The sequence below is a fragment of the Nylanderia fulva genome, unplaced genomic scaffold (assembly GCF_048542155.1).
Source record: "Nylanderia fulva isolate GAGA-0341 unplaced genomic scaffold, ASM4854215v1 Scaffold22, whole genome shotgun sequence".
Taxonomy (NCBI): Eukaryota; Metazoa; Arthropoda; class Insecta; order Hymenoptera; family Formicidae; genus Nylanderia; species Nylanderia fulva.
Window position 1 is genome coordinate 3,596,982 of NW_028190285.1, and position 17,341 is coordinate 3,614,322.

Here is a 17,341-nt window from a genome sequence, read left to right on the forward strand (position 1 = left end):
TATATATATATTGTTATATGAGAGTATTTGGAATGTGGGAAAGCTTGTGCAATAGAATAGATATAGATCAATGTGGAAATGATGAAAAGAATGATTGGAAGAATAATGTAAATAGAGATTCGCACACACATACAAGATGCAATAAATGTGAAACTCTATAATTATATTTTTCAATATAATATGTAATAAGCTTTGTGTGGCAGTACATTAAATACATTGCAAATGCATTTATGATAATGTATGTGTATGTGTGTGTTAATTAATAATCTCGAATAACTAAAATATTAATAAAGTAGAAATTCTCTTTTGATGCCCTGAAGCATCATATGCGAATTGATACAATCGATTGCACAATATATATGTTGTAATATATTCGCTTGTATATTAGCTAATGTATACTAGAAATACGGAAAATTCTCGTAATTTCGTCTCGATAAATCTGACAAATTAAAGTTTCATATAATTCAAAAATTTAATTCTATTGAACATTTTAATGCCAACTGAAATTTTAAACATATTAAAGAGAAAGTATAATGTTCACATAAAAATAATATATATATATATATATATTTCGCAAAAAAGTATTAAATATGTATATTTCGCTAAATTCCGATTAATTGGATAATTAAAATTAATCGGCAGTCTCATATACTGAAACATATTTCATGAAAAATGTAGTTATCAAAATTTTATTCATCATATTTATACAGAGTGCGTATTTTAAAAAAAGAAACCCAAAATTAATATTGCAATCCTCCTAACATAAGGTGTTGTATTTTTTTTCTTAATTTGTGTTCCTGTAAAGTAAAGATAGTACACTGATTCACAAAGAGTCATGTGATATTAATACGAGACTTTTGTGCGAATACCATATTTATATTTATTAATATATATGTAATAATAATAATAAAATATAAATAGCTAGAGTCACAATATGTATGCATCTTCATATTTGGCGTGAATCACGTTTAAAACTACCGTAAATTGTGCACAATGTGCTCATTACGATATTAAGGACAAAACAATGAAATATGAACAAAAAAACAAAAAAATACTTATTATCAATTATGAAGAAATTTGCAAATATAAATTCTAGATTCTAGAAGACGGAATTCCGCGAGTAAACAAATGACGAGCAAACAAATCACAGTAACGACATTATTTCTATTATTTTACGAGTAACCAAGTCTTATACATGTCAACACAATTATATACACAATTTATCGAGACACAAATATCACACGAGCGCGTTACAAAAATTGTAATCGGAGAATCACTGCAGCAAAGTAAAACCATAGATTAACAATTGAGTGACAAAGGGCGCGATGTTACAATAATACCTGATTTTCTTAATTAAAATTAAATTGAGTCAAGAAAGATTTTGCCAAAATCTTTATTTAGAGAAATTTTATAGAATCTTTATTCCAAGAATTTACTTTTTAATATTGCTAAAAAATCTTTTTTACCTTTTTATTAGAATTATTTTTTTTAAATTTCCAAAAATTCCAAAAATTTTATTTTGTATCTTGTTTGATTTTAATATAATTTAATTTTAAAATATATGCACTTGTAACTATTTAAATTTAAAATTAGAATATATTAATATGTTTCATGAGTTATACAAAATATAAAAATGTAAAAATAATTTGTGTGCAATAACTTATGAAATCGATATGTTATAAGCATAAAATTCTTAATTATTTTATTAAAAAACATATACGTTTCGTTAATTTAGTAAACTTAATTTCAAATTAACTAAAGTATGTTTTCCACTAACTTAATAAAAATGACTCTGTTAATTTTTATCTTCACTTTATGTATAACATCTATAAAAATAATTTGAATAATAGTATCTTTCTTCCCTTCCTTTCTTGCAATGCATACACTTGTTTATCAATTTATTTAGTGTCATTTTATTAGTAGAATATAATTTCGCTGTTCTTTTTTACAAAAATAATTCTCTTTTCACTCTTTCTTAAGCACAAGTTTAATATGCATTACATTTGCGCAGTATTTCCAGTTTAATATGCATTACATTTACACAGTATTTCAAAATCACCTAATTCATCGCCCTTTGTCTTTCATTGTGAAAATTCTTGCGTTATTATTAATACCAATCGCGTCTCTTTTAAAGTTGAAAACTTTAGCATTTCTAAATTTTTTAAAAATCCTTAGCATCTTTTCTTAACTTTTTCGATCTTATATTTTACCTATCAAGAGATTATTCGATATATCTTTTAGTCTAAACTCGCATTCCTACTCAAGATGAATTTAATTTAAAACGAAATATGCAATCAGTAATATAAACAATCACACTAGAGACTGTCATAAAATTAATTTTTACACGAAAAGAGTCTCTTAAAATTTCTTTCGCGTCACAAAAGCGGGAGGGTTGATAGAATATTCTATTCATATGCGTTTTACTTACAGCTAGACGTATGCAAATATCCGATACAAAATAATCTACTTAAATGCATTTGGCATGTTTTGTTCTTAATTCGAAGCTCGCCCGTTTCAATCTCTATCATCATCGTTACTCTCACTATCCAGACCCATTACTATTTTAATAATATTTTATTACAATCACCTTCCAATCCCGGATAATTTAAGACTAATTGTACGAACATTATAATTAGCATTAAAATTAATATTAATTATATTATATTTTTATTCTTATATTCTATAATTAAGGATATTTCTAAAAAGGGACGTATTGCAACCGGGAATAATTGTTAGCAACTCCAGATTAATCCCGAAAGTTAACACTGATAAGTGTAATTTTTGCGTGTAGTATATCTAGTCTGGTCTAATTATTTGTTATTAAAAATCTCGCACTTTGCCATTATAAGTATATCTGTCTTTGGTCTCTTTTAGCTATTCAGTTTTCAACAGCAACATTTCTATGGAATTCTATGAAAATATATGTGCATTTGAAACGTTTTGCATCAACTCAAATTATTCCATATTGCATATATTATCTATGAATCTTAAAGATCCTTTTTTACACGTCAATAAAAATATAATTATATTTTTTTTAGACATTGTTGATATTTATCTAATATTTTAAAGGATTAAATAAAGATTATTAATATTAGCTATTGTTCCATAATTTCAGGATTTTCAGCAATTCAATCGAATTGAAAATAATGCAAAACTTTTTAACGCGCATATACATATTAGAAAGATAATTATCGATTTAGATGAGACTTGCCTTTCCGGTCGCCTTGCGCCGGAGAGTATTGGCCAGTTTAACAGTTTCAATTTCTTTAACCAACATTGCCGTTGCAATTAGTGCTTCATTTTTAAAGCGCTTGTATTGAACTTTGGATTCTGTCACGCATCAGCGATTAAACGTTCGCATATTTTCGGTACGAATCACCTGAATCCTTCACCATCACTCGTCATCACTTTGTCCTGTTTGTATTCACTAAAGCACTCGGTCTCACGTGAACATTCTGCCTGTTGGATTTGCTTCTGCTGGCGACCGTCGAAGCGTCAATCACCGATCTTCGACTCTTATCTAATCTCTCCTTCTCCGCTTCTTCTCCATCCCTCCTCTTATTCTCAGACTTCTGGGCGCGACTCACCGACGACTTGCACGCGATCCTCCCAGTTTTTGCCTCGCCCTCGTACGTCTTTCTCGATGGCTGTGGAGTGTAAAATAAGCTAAACCGCTTGGTCCGCGTCGTCGGCTTCTGCCTCACTTCATCGCGCAATTCATCCGTCGAGCTAAACTTTCGCGTCGAAACTTTGTCGCGCACCTCTTCGGGCGATCTTTTTGTCGTGCACGATGAGTAACAGCTATACCTTTTGCTTCTAACATTTCTGGAATCTATCGGGTTTTTTCTATTAATATATCTTTCATGTCGCAGTTTTACCGCTTCGTTCTTCACGTGTTTCTCTGTTTCTTGAATACTTAAACTATTGCAGCCCTTTTCGTCAGGCTGAATGTTTAGCTTAGGCGACCTCAATGTAGTCAGCGCAGTTGAATTTTGCATTTGGGTCTGTAGTATCTTCGTGGTCGACTTATTCTGATCCTGATTAACTGTGAGTTTCGAAGAAATTTTCAAGTAACGATTTACAATACAATTATTTGGGCGCACGTATTGGAAGCTCACATTTTCGAAGCTGTCAGTCGACTCCATGCTTTGCGTCGAGCTTGATTTTTGTCCGTGTGTCAAACGCGCAAATTGAATGTTTACGAAACTGTCGGAAGTCTCGATATCGTTGCCGGTCGAACTGTCACCGGTTAAGCTGTCGTTCGATGTTGACACGGTCGCGTTACTGTTGCGGAAATCATCATTGTTGAATCTGCTCTCATTATCGTCGCGAGTTATATCGTACAAGTTTTTTCGATTGCATTTATTTTGCCGATTCGCGACAGCAAATTTATTCGACTTGGGTGTCTCGCAATTCAAGTCTAGGTGCTTTGCTTCCTTCGATGAGTCTTTATTTTTTTCTTCTTTGCCTCGATGGTTAATGGGAGTCTTTACGTTGACTTCATCGCAATGAGTCGATGAACTGCTGCGATAATTATACGTCTTTAAATTTTCCGGAATGCTGTTGAGCGATGAAGTAGCGCTTTGCGACTTGAGACGACATCGCGACCTTCTGTTGTCGTTCAAATTATCTATCAAATCGTGCATCGATTGACTTAAACTGTGGATATTTTTCAGACAGTCAAAACTAAGAAACACTGGCTCATTTTCGTTGTGATTGCCATTAGCGAAATCGATCTCGTCACAATCTTGTTTATCTTGCTTTCTCTGGTTGGCGATAAGCTCTAGTCTGTCGCGATGATCCGACACTCTGTTCTTCCACTCAACTCTTGTTTTGACGTGCTCGTTTTCCTGTCGTTGACTGCGCTGCTTCTTGAAGTCGAACTCAAAGGTAGCCAATCTTATCGGCTTACACTGCTGATTCCGGTATTGCTCCGTCGATGTGTCGGTGGTTGTTGCTGCTGCGGTCTGCTCGCCTCCTAGAAAGCTCTGCTGATATACAGAGGCGGGGCAAAAGAAAAGAAAAAGCACTGCTACAGATACAACAAACCACTACGGAAGCTTTCTTAGACTTGTAAATAAGATGAAGCTGCGGGAAGTGCGAGGGAAATTGCGACGAATAGATTTTCGCTCACAACAAATTTAAAAAAGAAAAAAGAGAGATATAACATTTTTCTGTTCTAAAAAAAAAAAAAAAAAAAAAAGGTGTGTGTGTGTGTGTGACTATGCGTGTGTATATACACACATTTATAGATCATGTCATAAGTATAATATTATCTTTGTATAGTAATCATAAGTAATATATCATCTTTGTATAGTAAAATCATTCATCACTTTCAAAATAACTAAATTTTCCAAACGAGGATTTAATTAAAAAATTGACATATAGATGATATGTTACTATATTGTATAATAAAGTATTATTATTTAATTAAAAATAGAAATTTGTGTATATTTTTATTTTAAAATTATTTTAAAAAATATTAAAGATAATACTATTCATGATATATGTAATCAGATGTGCTGTGTGTATCTCATCTTTTCATGTAGCGTGACACAACGGGGAGTTAAAGAAATCGTGCTTAAAATACTAAATGCGATAGCGTGTTTTTTATATACAGGTAAAAATTATTCGATATTAATCTTATTTTCGGTTATTGCAAGAGAATGAGAAAAGGATTTTAAGCCATGCATAGGTACAGGCCAAATTGATTTTTCCAACTCGTAAGATACGATAATAATATTGTATACTAGTGACAGTTACCGCGAGCCACGGATGATCCAACACATCCTCGGCACTGAAGCGAAGTTCTGGCTGTGCTTGCAGCATATTTGAAATTAATTGTTTCGCTGAATCCGACACCGTGTCCCAATACGGTGACGTAAATTCGTACTGGCCGCTCAAAATACGTTCAAACAATTCCTCCTGTTCATTATCTACCGATACGAAAGGTGGAAAGCCACACAGGAGAATATAAAGAATCACTCCAGCCGCCCACACATCAATCTGAAAGCAAGATTTATATTACAAAATGTTTTCAAAAGAAAAAAAATATATAATCTATTATACACTAAATAATATTAGATTGCGTGATCAAAAATATACATTTATTTCTTTTGAAATTGTTTCATGTAAATATTTCTTACATATATACATATGTATGTATATAAAATAAGAATGCGAATTGTGTTGAATTGAATTAATTTAAAAAGCAAGTTAATAATTCTTCATTCTCTCTTGATTAGTTAAAATTAGAATAAATAAATGTACCTTTAAACCATATCCGGTTTCGGCGAGAATTTCCGGTGCCACATAAGTGGGTGTGCCACAAACTGTGTATAAAGGTTCTCGCACTGCTTGCGCGAGTCCAAAGTCACCTAGTTTCAAACATCTAACGTGACTACCATCCATTTCAACCAAGAGATTTTCCGGCTTAACATCGCGATGTACAATATGATGCGAATGCAAATAAGCCAAAGCGGAAGTCAGATGACCGATCATCACACTTGCCTCTGATTCAGAAAATTTCGTCGCAGCTGCGATTGCGTCGAATAAATCTCCTCCCTAAAAAACAATTAATTAACTTAAAAATTAAATTAAATTAAATGTAAATGTTTTATTAAGTTTCTTTCAATTTCGATGATGCACCTTGACGAGTTCCATGACTAAAAACAGCTGATCAGCAGTCTCTTGCTCGGCAATTAAACTGATTATGTTGGGATGGCAGACTTGCCTCAGGATCGCCACCTCGCTTGCTAGCATCGTCTCTTTCCCCTGACACTTGTATTTATCCACAATTTTCATAGCATATTCAGCACCAGTAGTTCTATAAATATATATCATGTTTTGCATATATATATATAATTTCTTAACTGAAGCAGAAAAGTTAAAAAAATATATCTGATTAACAATAAAGTAATAAAAAGATTTAAGATAATATATTTTAACTAAATTATATTTTATATCAATTATATAATTATGATATTCCTCTCTGTTCCGCCTTTATGTCACTAATCCTTATTAAATCATGTTTTACATTCTACACATTTAATTATTATTCATAAAATAATAATTACACGCATCTTTTTGAGTTTGAATAAAAAATTTGAAAATTTGTATAAAGTGTATTTATACTCACTTGTGAATACAATGCCTGACGACAGCAAAATTTCCATCTCCAATAACATGGCCCACAGTGTAGTGTAACCTCAGCGGTTGAGGCAGTATCAGAGACGACGGACTGGGAGTTCTGACTTGTGGGGTGGTGAGCATCTTCTTGCCGGACTTTCTGGGCATACGTGGCATCGGGCCGCTCTGTCGCTTAGAATTCCACGGACATCGTCGAAAACTCTGCACGCATTTGCTCTCCTCGAAGTCTAGCTCAAAGTCTTCTTGTATAGACTTTTCTGGTCCATACGCCACGAAGATGTCGTCGTTCTCGAAGAATTGCTCGAGCGAAGTCACTTGCTGACCCGACAACGTGTACACCTTCCTTACCGCTCCGGAGTCAAGTTTCACCGCTTCTGTGATCGCCTCCATCGCGTGTTCGAGACTCGGCGCATTACGCTTGTTCAGCAACAGTCTGATCACTTTGCGCGGCTTAGTACCGTGGCGGATCAGCGTCACGATGCGCGCTTTCACGCACAGCGGAATGGCGCTGATCTGCCTGCCGGTACCACCGGCGCTGCTGCTAGCCGCAGGTGATTGCGGTAGTCCGGACAAAGAGCTCCCCCGCCGGACCTTGGACGCCGAATACTCGACCTTCTTGAAGATCTCACCTTGACCGGATACCACATAGCATTTACCATCCTCCAAGTCACCGACGCTCTGCACCTTACGACCGTCCATGGTATAGATCGAACGAACACCGTTCGGTAGAGTTACACTCGACACCAAGGCACGTGTCAGGTCAGACGCGAGACTGTCAAAGCTGCGATATCTTTCTGGCGTCACTGCCATTACCACGCCCGTGTAATACTTATCTCCGTTGCGAAAGAATCGGACTCTCTTGGCCTTTTTGGTGGGTGGTGTTCTGAGAACGTTTAAAGTGTGTCGCGACGTGATATCCAATATTCTTTCGTCCAAGCTCGCTATGGTAGACGAATTCAGATCACCGCTACCACTTGCCGAGAAATTGCCACCGCTGGACGGCGAAGCGTCTTGATTCAGTGGTTCCTCCATCATTCTGTAATGCGCACAAATTATTCTTCTCTTTCACATGACAAACTATTATTTCATATCTTTAAATATCACATTAAATATCGAATAATAGAAACCTTAGTTTTCATTATAACTTCAGTGTAATAGAACCTGTCGTCTTGTAAAAATAAGTAATATTCAACATTTAATTATTAGTTTATATGACTTTTCAATTATACGTAAACTACATATAAAATATAATCCTTCATTATATTTTTCAATATATTGTTTCTCCTAATGTAATTTACGTTTATATATGTTTAATAGAATTACATTTACATAGAGTAGCCTATTTAAAAGTGTATAAATGTTTATCTTAATTTCAAACATTTATATCTTAAATTATTATTAATATATCTTTAATTTGATTTACACGTACATTCTCTTTCCCCCCTCTTTCTCTCTCCTCTCTCCCTCTCTCTAACACACATTAATTATAAACTAATGAAACTGTAAACTATATCGGATTCTTATCAGGTTCCATTACAAAATCATCTAAAAATTATCGCAAATTCTTACTGTTGATAAATTAGATAGATATTCTCTAGAATGGCATTCCAGTATTTTTTACACCTTCATTAGCAGCAAGATGAGTCATACTTTAGAAAGTGTACTTGACAGATGCAACGAAAGCGGAATTTGATTGAACGCTTGTCAAATCGTTCTCGACTGTCAAAAGCACACAGATGTTAATTCGCGACATGTTTAATATTCGACATTAATATCGCAAGGAGAGGACGACGACAGGCTCTCGCGACAATAGTGTGCATTTAACCTGCTCGTTGTTGAAAGTTAAAATCAGTGGATCCGAAACAATACGAGCTGCTCAATGTCGGCATGCGTCCACTCTCACTCACCTGCTCGCAAGTCGAGCGAAACGCGATCGATCGTCCCAGTAACACGAGACGAGAAGCTAATTTACACAAATGTTATAAACCGAGCGTGAATCACCATCGAGCTTGAACGAGCTGACATTTTCGTGGCAGTCAAGCTAGCGGCTGCTTCGACATAGACATACAAAATACATAGATGCGAGCTGCAGATTCACAAAATATTACTAGGGAGAATCACTAGAATGTATCTATTGGATATCACATTTGGCGCGAAAAAAATGCGAATTAGTCAACGTGGACATGCGCGATGCGCGTCATACGATTCGTGCGAATCGATTCGCTTCTATATTCGCTTCTATTCGCGTCGTTGCAGTCGTCGCATATCATATTTGTCATCTCGCGCGGGATTCCGAACGTTCGCCGGAATATATGTGTACGTAGCTTTTAATAATACTTTATAAAGAATTTTATAGGTTTGAGTAGGCACGTTAAACGTGCGCAATACGAGCGAACTTTTAAGGTATAGACATTTATTGTTACACAATTAACTGTCTCTCATGAACTGAGATCATGTTTCTTCACAAATTTTTTATTACGAAATATTATATGTACACATCTATTATATATTATAAAGATTTTGTTTGCCTTGAATTTGCGTAATAATTTATTATAGGAAATTCAAATCTATGGCAACACAATCATTACGAATACATATATATATATACTCATGCATACAAACTTTCCGAAGAATTATTATATACATATATAAGCAGCGTAACCGTACAAAATATTCAAACTGATAAAGTACAGATGTGAGTAGTTTTGTTCAAAAATAGGAAAAGGCTAAAGTAATTAATCTAATTGCGTGATAATTGCTTGTATCGTCCTCGTAGTGTAAAATATATATCCGACGAGAACAAATACCATTTATCGGTAAATTAATTTTTAAAAAACAATTATCTCGATAGAGGGCAGTGTAATGCCGTTCCATACATCACGTAAAATTTGGTTATATTAAAAGTTGCAGTATTATATGACGCCATTGTTACGGTAAAAGTTTGTCTCTTCTTTTTTGTAGATTTCACAGATTAATTTTGGTGAAAAAAGTTATTCCTTGTAACGTAAAATAATTAAAACTATTAACATCTTTTAATTCCGTTGCTCGTTCCTGCTCAAACAATCAAAATTTAAGCAATCTCGGTATGCTATACATATATTATAGTTTTTAACCTTTAAAGGTACAAAAATATAGTTTAGATTTTATAATATTTATTTATTTATTTGTTTACTATTTTTCTATTTGATCAAATGTTTTCCTTATCTATTATACTTTTTGTATTGCGAAATTTTTACATTTATAAAATATATATATTTCAGTTTTTAAATATATTTAAAATTATTTTTCGATGGTATTCAATTTAAATATCTCAAAATTATTTTTCTCTTTTAATCTCCAAACTTTTCAAAAGCTTCGATAAGATATTGATATATAAGATTACAATTTCGGCTGATTGTATATTTTGTTCGTATATATTATATATATACCTAACAATTTAAGAGGCGCAAGAGGAGCAGGTAACCGTGATTATACATACGAACTTACACAGTAATATATTTTCCAGTTGCGAACATGCGAGCAAAAGGAGAGGGAGAGCCAGGTAGAGCGAGCGAGATGGCAGCGTTCTCCGCCACTGTCGTGACGGTGGACGGCGGCGGCGATGCGGCTCGCAGACCTCGCAGTCTCGTTCGGCGGGCGTTCGTCGTCGGTCGAAGTTGGTGGTAGGCGCGAGGGTGTAAAGGTGAGAGTGGTGACCAGAAGAGAAAACCTGAAGCGGGAAACGACATTTTTTAGTGCAATACAAAGTGAGCGAGAAAATACAGAAGAATTTAGAATGCTGAATGCGTGAAAAGATAACAAGTACGACGAAAAGGAGTCGAGAGAGATCTGGAGCCGGAAAATGCGGTCGCGACACGTCGTAGCAGGTGAGTCAGGTTCCCCTCCGAGTCATCGCGGTCGCCATCGCTGTATAAGCGTCGCTGACAAAAGCCACAGACAACGCGGACTCTGAAAGCGTCTAGACGCCAGTTATATTTTCAAATATTTCCAATTATTTTCATTCATTTACACACACACACACTCACATACACGCAAACCCACACTTATTATATATATTTTGATCCATATGACTAAAGTTTTTAGACTGTGGATCCCGATTCCTTCATTCTCAATCGAAAACGATAATTATAATTTGAATAGAAATCTATATATAATGATCTGGCACAGAGTTTTGATTCATATGATAAATTTTGAATGTATATAAATACGAAATTCGAGCAACCTTTGTGATTAATTTGATTCATATATTCATATATGTGGAAATATTTTTGTCCCATGATGAATCATATTATAAAAAATTATAAATTTTTATCAACATTTTAACAATAAAACAAATTGCAAGTTAAAAATATCAGAATTGAAGATTATGTAACCATATAGTAATTCGAGCGAGGGACGATTGTGACAGGTGAAGGAACGAATTCACCCTACAACAAAACATGCACCTTACTTTTACCTGACATTGTTATGAAGGGAGCGCATTCTCCAAAAGAGTTTGGCATTCCGACCCTATATAGTCAATAAAGAAGCTCTTTTTGATAGAGCCGACACATAAATTCCAAAATGTCGTGGAAAAATCTAGGAAAATAATATTTTTTAAAGCCTTTATTTTTCACTAAGGGAAAGTCAAACAGAAATAAAATCTCTGCTTAAATTAGAATTCAACAAAAAAGATAATTGGAAGAAAAATTAGATAAAATTTAGAAACAATTAGGAGAGTTAAAAATTAAAAATTATTACAAATTTCTATATGTATGCTTCAAACTAAAAACTTTTGTAGATATTCTCGAATATTACAAATTATATCGACAGATTTTCTCAATTTTGTCATTATGCGAGTTTTTTTATTAGATTTAGATATTGCTTGGTTCTCCACACAATATGTTCCGCAACACGATAACGAGACGGAGCATGCTGAATCTATTGAAATCTCCCGCGAGTGAGTTCGATACCAGATGCTTTAACGAAGAAAACTTTTCCTTAGCGCGTTGAGATAGAATTTTATTACACATTGATTATACATTATTATTTTATACATTAACTTCTACTTAATTATACATATAATATTTAATTTTGTTAAATATATATCATTTTCAACGTGTATGGTATTTTCAAGACTTTCCCTTTTTATTTACATTTCCAATTATTTAAAATTTATTTAATTGTTTATAACATACAAGGCTATTCTCAATTAAAATTTTTCAAGTAGTAGGGAATAATATACACGATAAAATACGATAACGCACAGTTGGGCGTTTTCTTTTAATGCAATCATAAACAAATGATTGTAAAAATGAACAATTTTAATTGCATATGATACGATGTTATTAATCGATATTATTTGGTGCAATAAATTTTGCAACGGATTTACAAAAAAATGGAGCGTTTAAAGACGTTGAAAATAAAAATCAGAAAAGTGAATATCCATATATATATTACATTTCTATTCATTAACTTGTATTTTTTAAAAAGCGATGGTAATGTTAAGCCATCATTTGTGTGTGTGTGTGTGTGTGTGTGTGTGTGTGTGTGTGTGTGTGTGTGTGTGTGTGTGTGTGTGTGTGTGTGTGTGTGTGTGTGTGTGCGTGCGTGTGTGTGTGCGCGTGCGTGCGCACATTTAGTGACAAAATTAGAGACAAATTTGAAAAATTAAATATCGCGAAATATATTACGAAATTTATTTGAAAAAATAAAAAAAGTTGTTTGAAAAAATTTCAATTTTTTAAAATAAAGGTACAGGAATGTAAGGATAATAAATAATTGTGTACAATAGTATCATTCTTAAAATACTGTCTGTGTCTTTCTTAAGTTAAAATTTTTTCAAACAAATTTATTAATTTTCTTTTCAAATAAATTTGTTTGTATATTTCACGATATTTAACTCTTTTTAAAAAATAGTTAATGAATATAGAGATATAATATTTACTTTTGCCATTTTTGTTTTCAACGCCTTTAATGCTCCATTTTTTACAAATCCATCGCAGGATTGTTATTAATGATTGTTATTTGGCTTCGATTCTTATTATGATTATTGTTACACACACAAACACAAACTTTGACTATTTTATCACTGACATTTGGAATCAGTTCCAAAAACGGAAGAAACTGAGTAATTAAAATAATCAGCGATTATGACATTGAATTCTTGAAAGCACGACGCAGTCATGAAAAATCTTGTTTTTTTTTTAACTAATGAAAAAGCGAAGATTTATTTTTGTATCACGGATTTATTCATGTCCGAGTTTTTCTCTCTTTTATATTTTTTTATATGAAATTTTATTTTATTTTTCTAAAATCTTTATTATATATATATACATATAATCGGTTTCACATTGAGAAAATTTTCTCTTACAAATTTATCCTGAAAATCATGGTAATGGATAATATGGTAGTGAAACAATATGGTATTGGAAAAATTTTATAAGAGTTTCTCTGATTAATATTTACAATAAAAAATATCTACCACAATAAGATATAAAATATCCTCGATTAATTTTACTATGTACATAGTTTTATATCTTATTGTAGTAAATAATAATATTTTTTATCGTGGTAAATATAAATCAGAAAAACTCATAAAATTCTTCCAATACTATATTGTTCCACGATTACCATGATTTTCAGAATAAATTTTAAGAGAAAATTTTCTCTGTGCATATAATTTAATTATACTATTTTATTTCTTTGCCCTTCACGTCATTTAATGATAAAAATTTTAAATTATATCTACAGTCTTTTTTGTATAAAAATATATATTAAGAATTTATGATATATATGTAAAATATATATATATATATATATATATATATCATAATTATTAATTTATATTTTTATACAAGTATGAATTCTTTTCAAAAATTTTTAAGAGTTTCTGTGGAACTTAATAGAATTGTATTCTATTTTCAAATTTTTGGAATGCATTTCTGAAAGAAAAAGATATTCAGATATTCACATTCTATGTTGTCGCTCGAAACATCCGGCGACTTTCCCATACTGCCAACAATACATGCAGCACGGGTTTTTTCTCAAGTCGGAATTTTTATTCAGAAAAAGAGAGAATACTTCTTTCTCTCTGTATAATAACTTTTGTAAATATATGCGATCGTCACATGTTACAACCGAGACGATTTTTCTCGTCTGAACACGTAGCTGTGAGCGAGCTTCCGCTCTTATGCGCATCTTTCCGGTCGCGCATTGACCGCGTGTGAACGTACACGAGAGAGAGACGGCGCTCTTTCGTAACGGTATAAACTTTTACCTCTCGGGGATCACCGGTGTAGATCAGTGACCGACCCGAGAGCCACTATGATGACCTATCGTCTTCGGACAATCGCGGGAGAACAAATATTTTGCTAAATATTATACATATAGAGCTCTCTCTAAATATTATACATATAGAGCTCTCTCTCTCTCTCTCTCTCTCTCTCTATACGAGAATTTACAAAAATAGTCATTAAATTTTCGAGTTTTTTATCCGCTACTGTACGCTACCAAATTTACTGTAATAACAATTATTATTTAAGAAGAAGGAATAGATGAGAGAGATAGATATGATATTAAATCATTAGCGAAGGGGGAAAAAAATACAATTTATAGTATACTTATATACAGGGTGTTATAAAAGTACCGGAACAGCAGAATAACTCGAAAAATATGAGTCTTAGAAAAAATGTTAAGTACTGGGTTGTTATCTGATTTTTTCCTGGCTATCTGAACGTTAGATAAAACCCAGTACTAAGCATTTTTTCTAGGACTCATATTTTTCGAGTTATTTTGCTGTTCCGGTACTTTTATAACATCCTGTATAACCGCAATAATTAAAAAAAAAAATTGAAAAAGTTGGTTATTAAATTTTAAAATGTCACGAATGTGTCGAGTTGTAAAGAAAGAGAAATGCGACTTTTTGGAAATTCTTTGTCCGTGATTCGTGACTGAATCTTCATATATTCGCTGGATTCTTGCCACAGGCATCGTTTCATTTTTCCAAGGTAAAGGCTCAGGAAAATATCTTTTGTTCGCTCTAAAGAAGATGAAAGGCACTTTAGACGAGTGGCTTATCGCCGTTCAGAAATTTCTGTGTGTCATAGAAATCGTTTATTCTTTTCGTATGGAAATACGAATACCAAAGTACGAGAATACCATTCGTGTTACAAGTCAATTCAATTTTTTAAAAACTCGAAATATTTGTTATAAAAACATGAGTTTAAAATAAATTTAGAATCCTAGATTTATTAAGAATCAATAGCAATAAATAATTGAAATTGATTTAATTGAAAATAATGACAATAGTTTATTTCAATAAAATTAAAACGTAAAAGCATCGTATAATAATGTTCATGTACAACTTAGCTCATACTCTTAGAATTTAGAAAATATACTGAAAATCACATACATTCAATTAATGACTAATTTTTAAGTATATATGAAATGCATCTAATTTTCTAAGAATATTGTGAATATGTTGTCTCTCAAAATATTATTAATACATCCTTTTGAAGAAACCGCGTTTAAAGAAGAATAATATATAACATGCGTATATAATAAAAGAAGAGATAAAGATGATGACGTATATATTTATTAAAATTATAATATAAAATTAATGATAAAAAACGTAGATTATGAAAATGTTGACGTAATGAGGAAACGTTTATTAATCGGAGAATTTTTAAACTAGAAGAAAAATATAATATTTTTATATATTTTTCAAACACTACTCTGTGTTTTGTATCTTTTTGTAGTATTTCAGAGTAGAGAAGAGGATTCGAGATATAGACATTTTCAGATTTTGTTGCGCGCTCGTATATATACGCAATATCAATAGCCGTACTAGAAGAGATCGATAGTTTCATAAACAGACGTCATTTCCTCTCTGAAAAAGCATTTACCGGAACGTCATCTCGCGTGAGAGTGGAGGCGGACGTGTGTGACGCAATTGTTCCACGTGTCGCCTGTCAATTTATATCGAGCATGCCGAGTACTTGACGCGACGCCTCGTCGCGTCGCGTCGCGTCGTCCCGAATAATTCTGCGAATAATTTGCCACGACCGTGAAATATTTCGAGCATATTAAGCTCGTTTCTGCCACAAGCGTAATACTCCTCGCTCTATACATTATTAGTTGCATTTTTATCGTGATTTTGGACGGATCTTTAAGCGGGCATGAAATAAGAGTTTCGAAAGCTTTTAAAGCGAACGATATGTATAAATGTCAAATATTTTTTGTACATGTTACATTTGCAAAGTCTTTTTTACGTTATACATTATTTTTTGTATAGTGGTAGTAGTTTTAATTTATGTTATTGATAAATGAGTTTTGTTATGAATACTTTTGAATTTGATTAAATAAGAGAATCTTTCTTTCTTTCTCATCTATATATATGTATATACATACATGTATATGGTGTTATGTGCATATGATACAAGTATGAAACAATTTAAATGCTGAATTATAAAGACAAGAGAGTATTTCTATTCGACCGATTGCGAAAGCGCGGTCGCGTTGGAAAACGCAGCGAATCGAACGAAAGTTGCATCCGCACGAGTGTGCACGATACCGGCGTTAAATTACAGAGCCGGTTCGCGCTGCGTAATATTACGCTTCGCTCGCTCGCGCGAAATCCGAATGTGAAAAATAAATTCCGACGCCCCTTCCGACTCGTCAGTAAAGTCGAATAAAACGCGTCATTATTTCACGGAATGAGTCGCCGGAAAATTATTTATAATTGCTGCAAAACTTGGGTGCGCAATTTTTTCAAATCAATTCTGATTGCCTAGATTAAATATATATATATATATATATATATTTCCTCTTAATATTTTCAAGATATTTTATAATTAAGAAAATTAATAAGTAAATTCTTTATAATTATTTTGACAAAAATGACTTCTTATTGTTTCTCCACGAAAGTGTAATATTAAAGAGTAGATAAAAGTATAGGTGAAAAATAATTAAAAGTTAGAAATGAAAAGAAGCGATTGATCTTGCTGTGAAATACAATATTTTATTGTTAGTTCGGAAAGAATAAAGGTCTCTTAACTATTCTCGAGATGATAGTCGCAAGTAAAAAGAGGGCACATGGCTGCCTTGAGTGGCGCCAGAACTCCTGGAGTCCAGTATTTTTTCATCACCAAAGACATTTCACAGGTCCCGAGGATTCACTCTCGAGTGTCTAATTTTGACAATTAACAGAACC

At 32.9% G+C, this 17,341-nt stretch overlaps 2 protein-coding genes across 6 annotated transcripts in view; one reads left to right on the top strand and one right to left on the bottom strand.

The window, feature by feature from the left end:
* Positions 1 to 661: 661 nt before the first annotated feature.
* LOC114928689 (uncharacterized) lies at positions 662 to 9,199 on the bottom strand. Of its 3 annotated transcripts, none has more exons than XM_085482776.1 (6): positions 9,057 to 9,199; positions 7,139 to 8,185; positions 6,649 to 6,826; positions 6,271 to 6,564; positions 5,764 to 6,006; positions 662 to 4,988 (listed from the first exon to the last, which is right to left on the bottom strand). In XM_085482776.1, exons 2-6 carry the CDS (start codon positions 8,182 to 8,184, stop codon positions 3,405 to 3,407), a joined length of 3,345 nt encoding a protein of 1,114 aa, XP_085338902.1. In that variant the 5' UTR covers position 8,185; positions 9,057 to 9,199; the 3' UTR covers positions 662 to 3,404. The 3 variants fall into 3 exon arrangements, with proteins under 3 accessions (XP_085338902.1, XP_085338900.1, XP_085338901.1); XM_085482774.1 differs by having other exon boundaries at positions 662 to 4,991; XM_085482775.1 differs by lacking the exon at positions 9,057 to 9,199 and adding an exon at positions 8,975 to 9,048 and having other exon boundaries at positions 662 to 4,991.
* Positions 9,200 to 9,417: 218 nt separating this feature from the next.
* The window catches only part of crb (cell polarity complex component crumbs), a 36,187-nt gene continuing 28,263 nt past the window's right edge, over positions 9,418 to 17,341 (top strand). For 2 of the 3 annotated variants that reach the window (XM_029299949.2, XM_029299951.2), the window contains exons 1-2: positions 9,418 to 9,465; positions 10,655 to 11,015. In XM_029299949.2, coding sequence (XP_029155782.2) covers positions 10,991 to 11,015 — 25 coding nt within the window. In that variant the 5' untranslated portion in view covers positions 9,418 to 9,465; positions 10,655 to 10,990. Of the gene's footprint in view, positions 9,466 to 10,207; positions 10,233 to 10,654; positions 11,016 to 17,341 lie in introns of those variants that run through there. The other variant, XM_029299950.2, reaches the window with a different exon arrangement.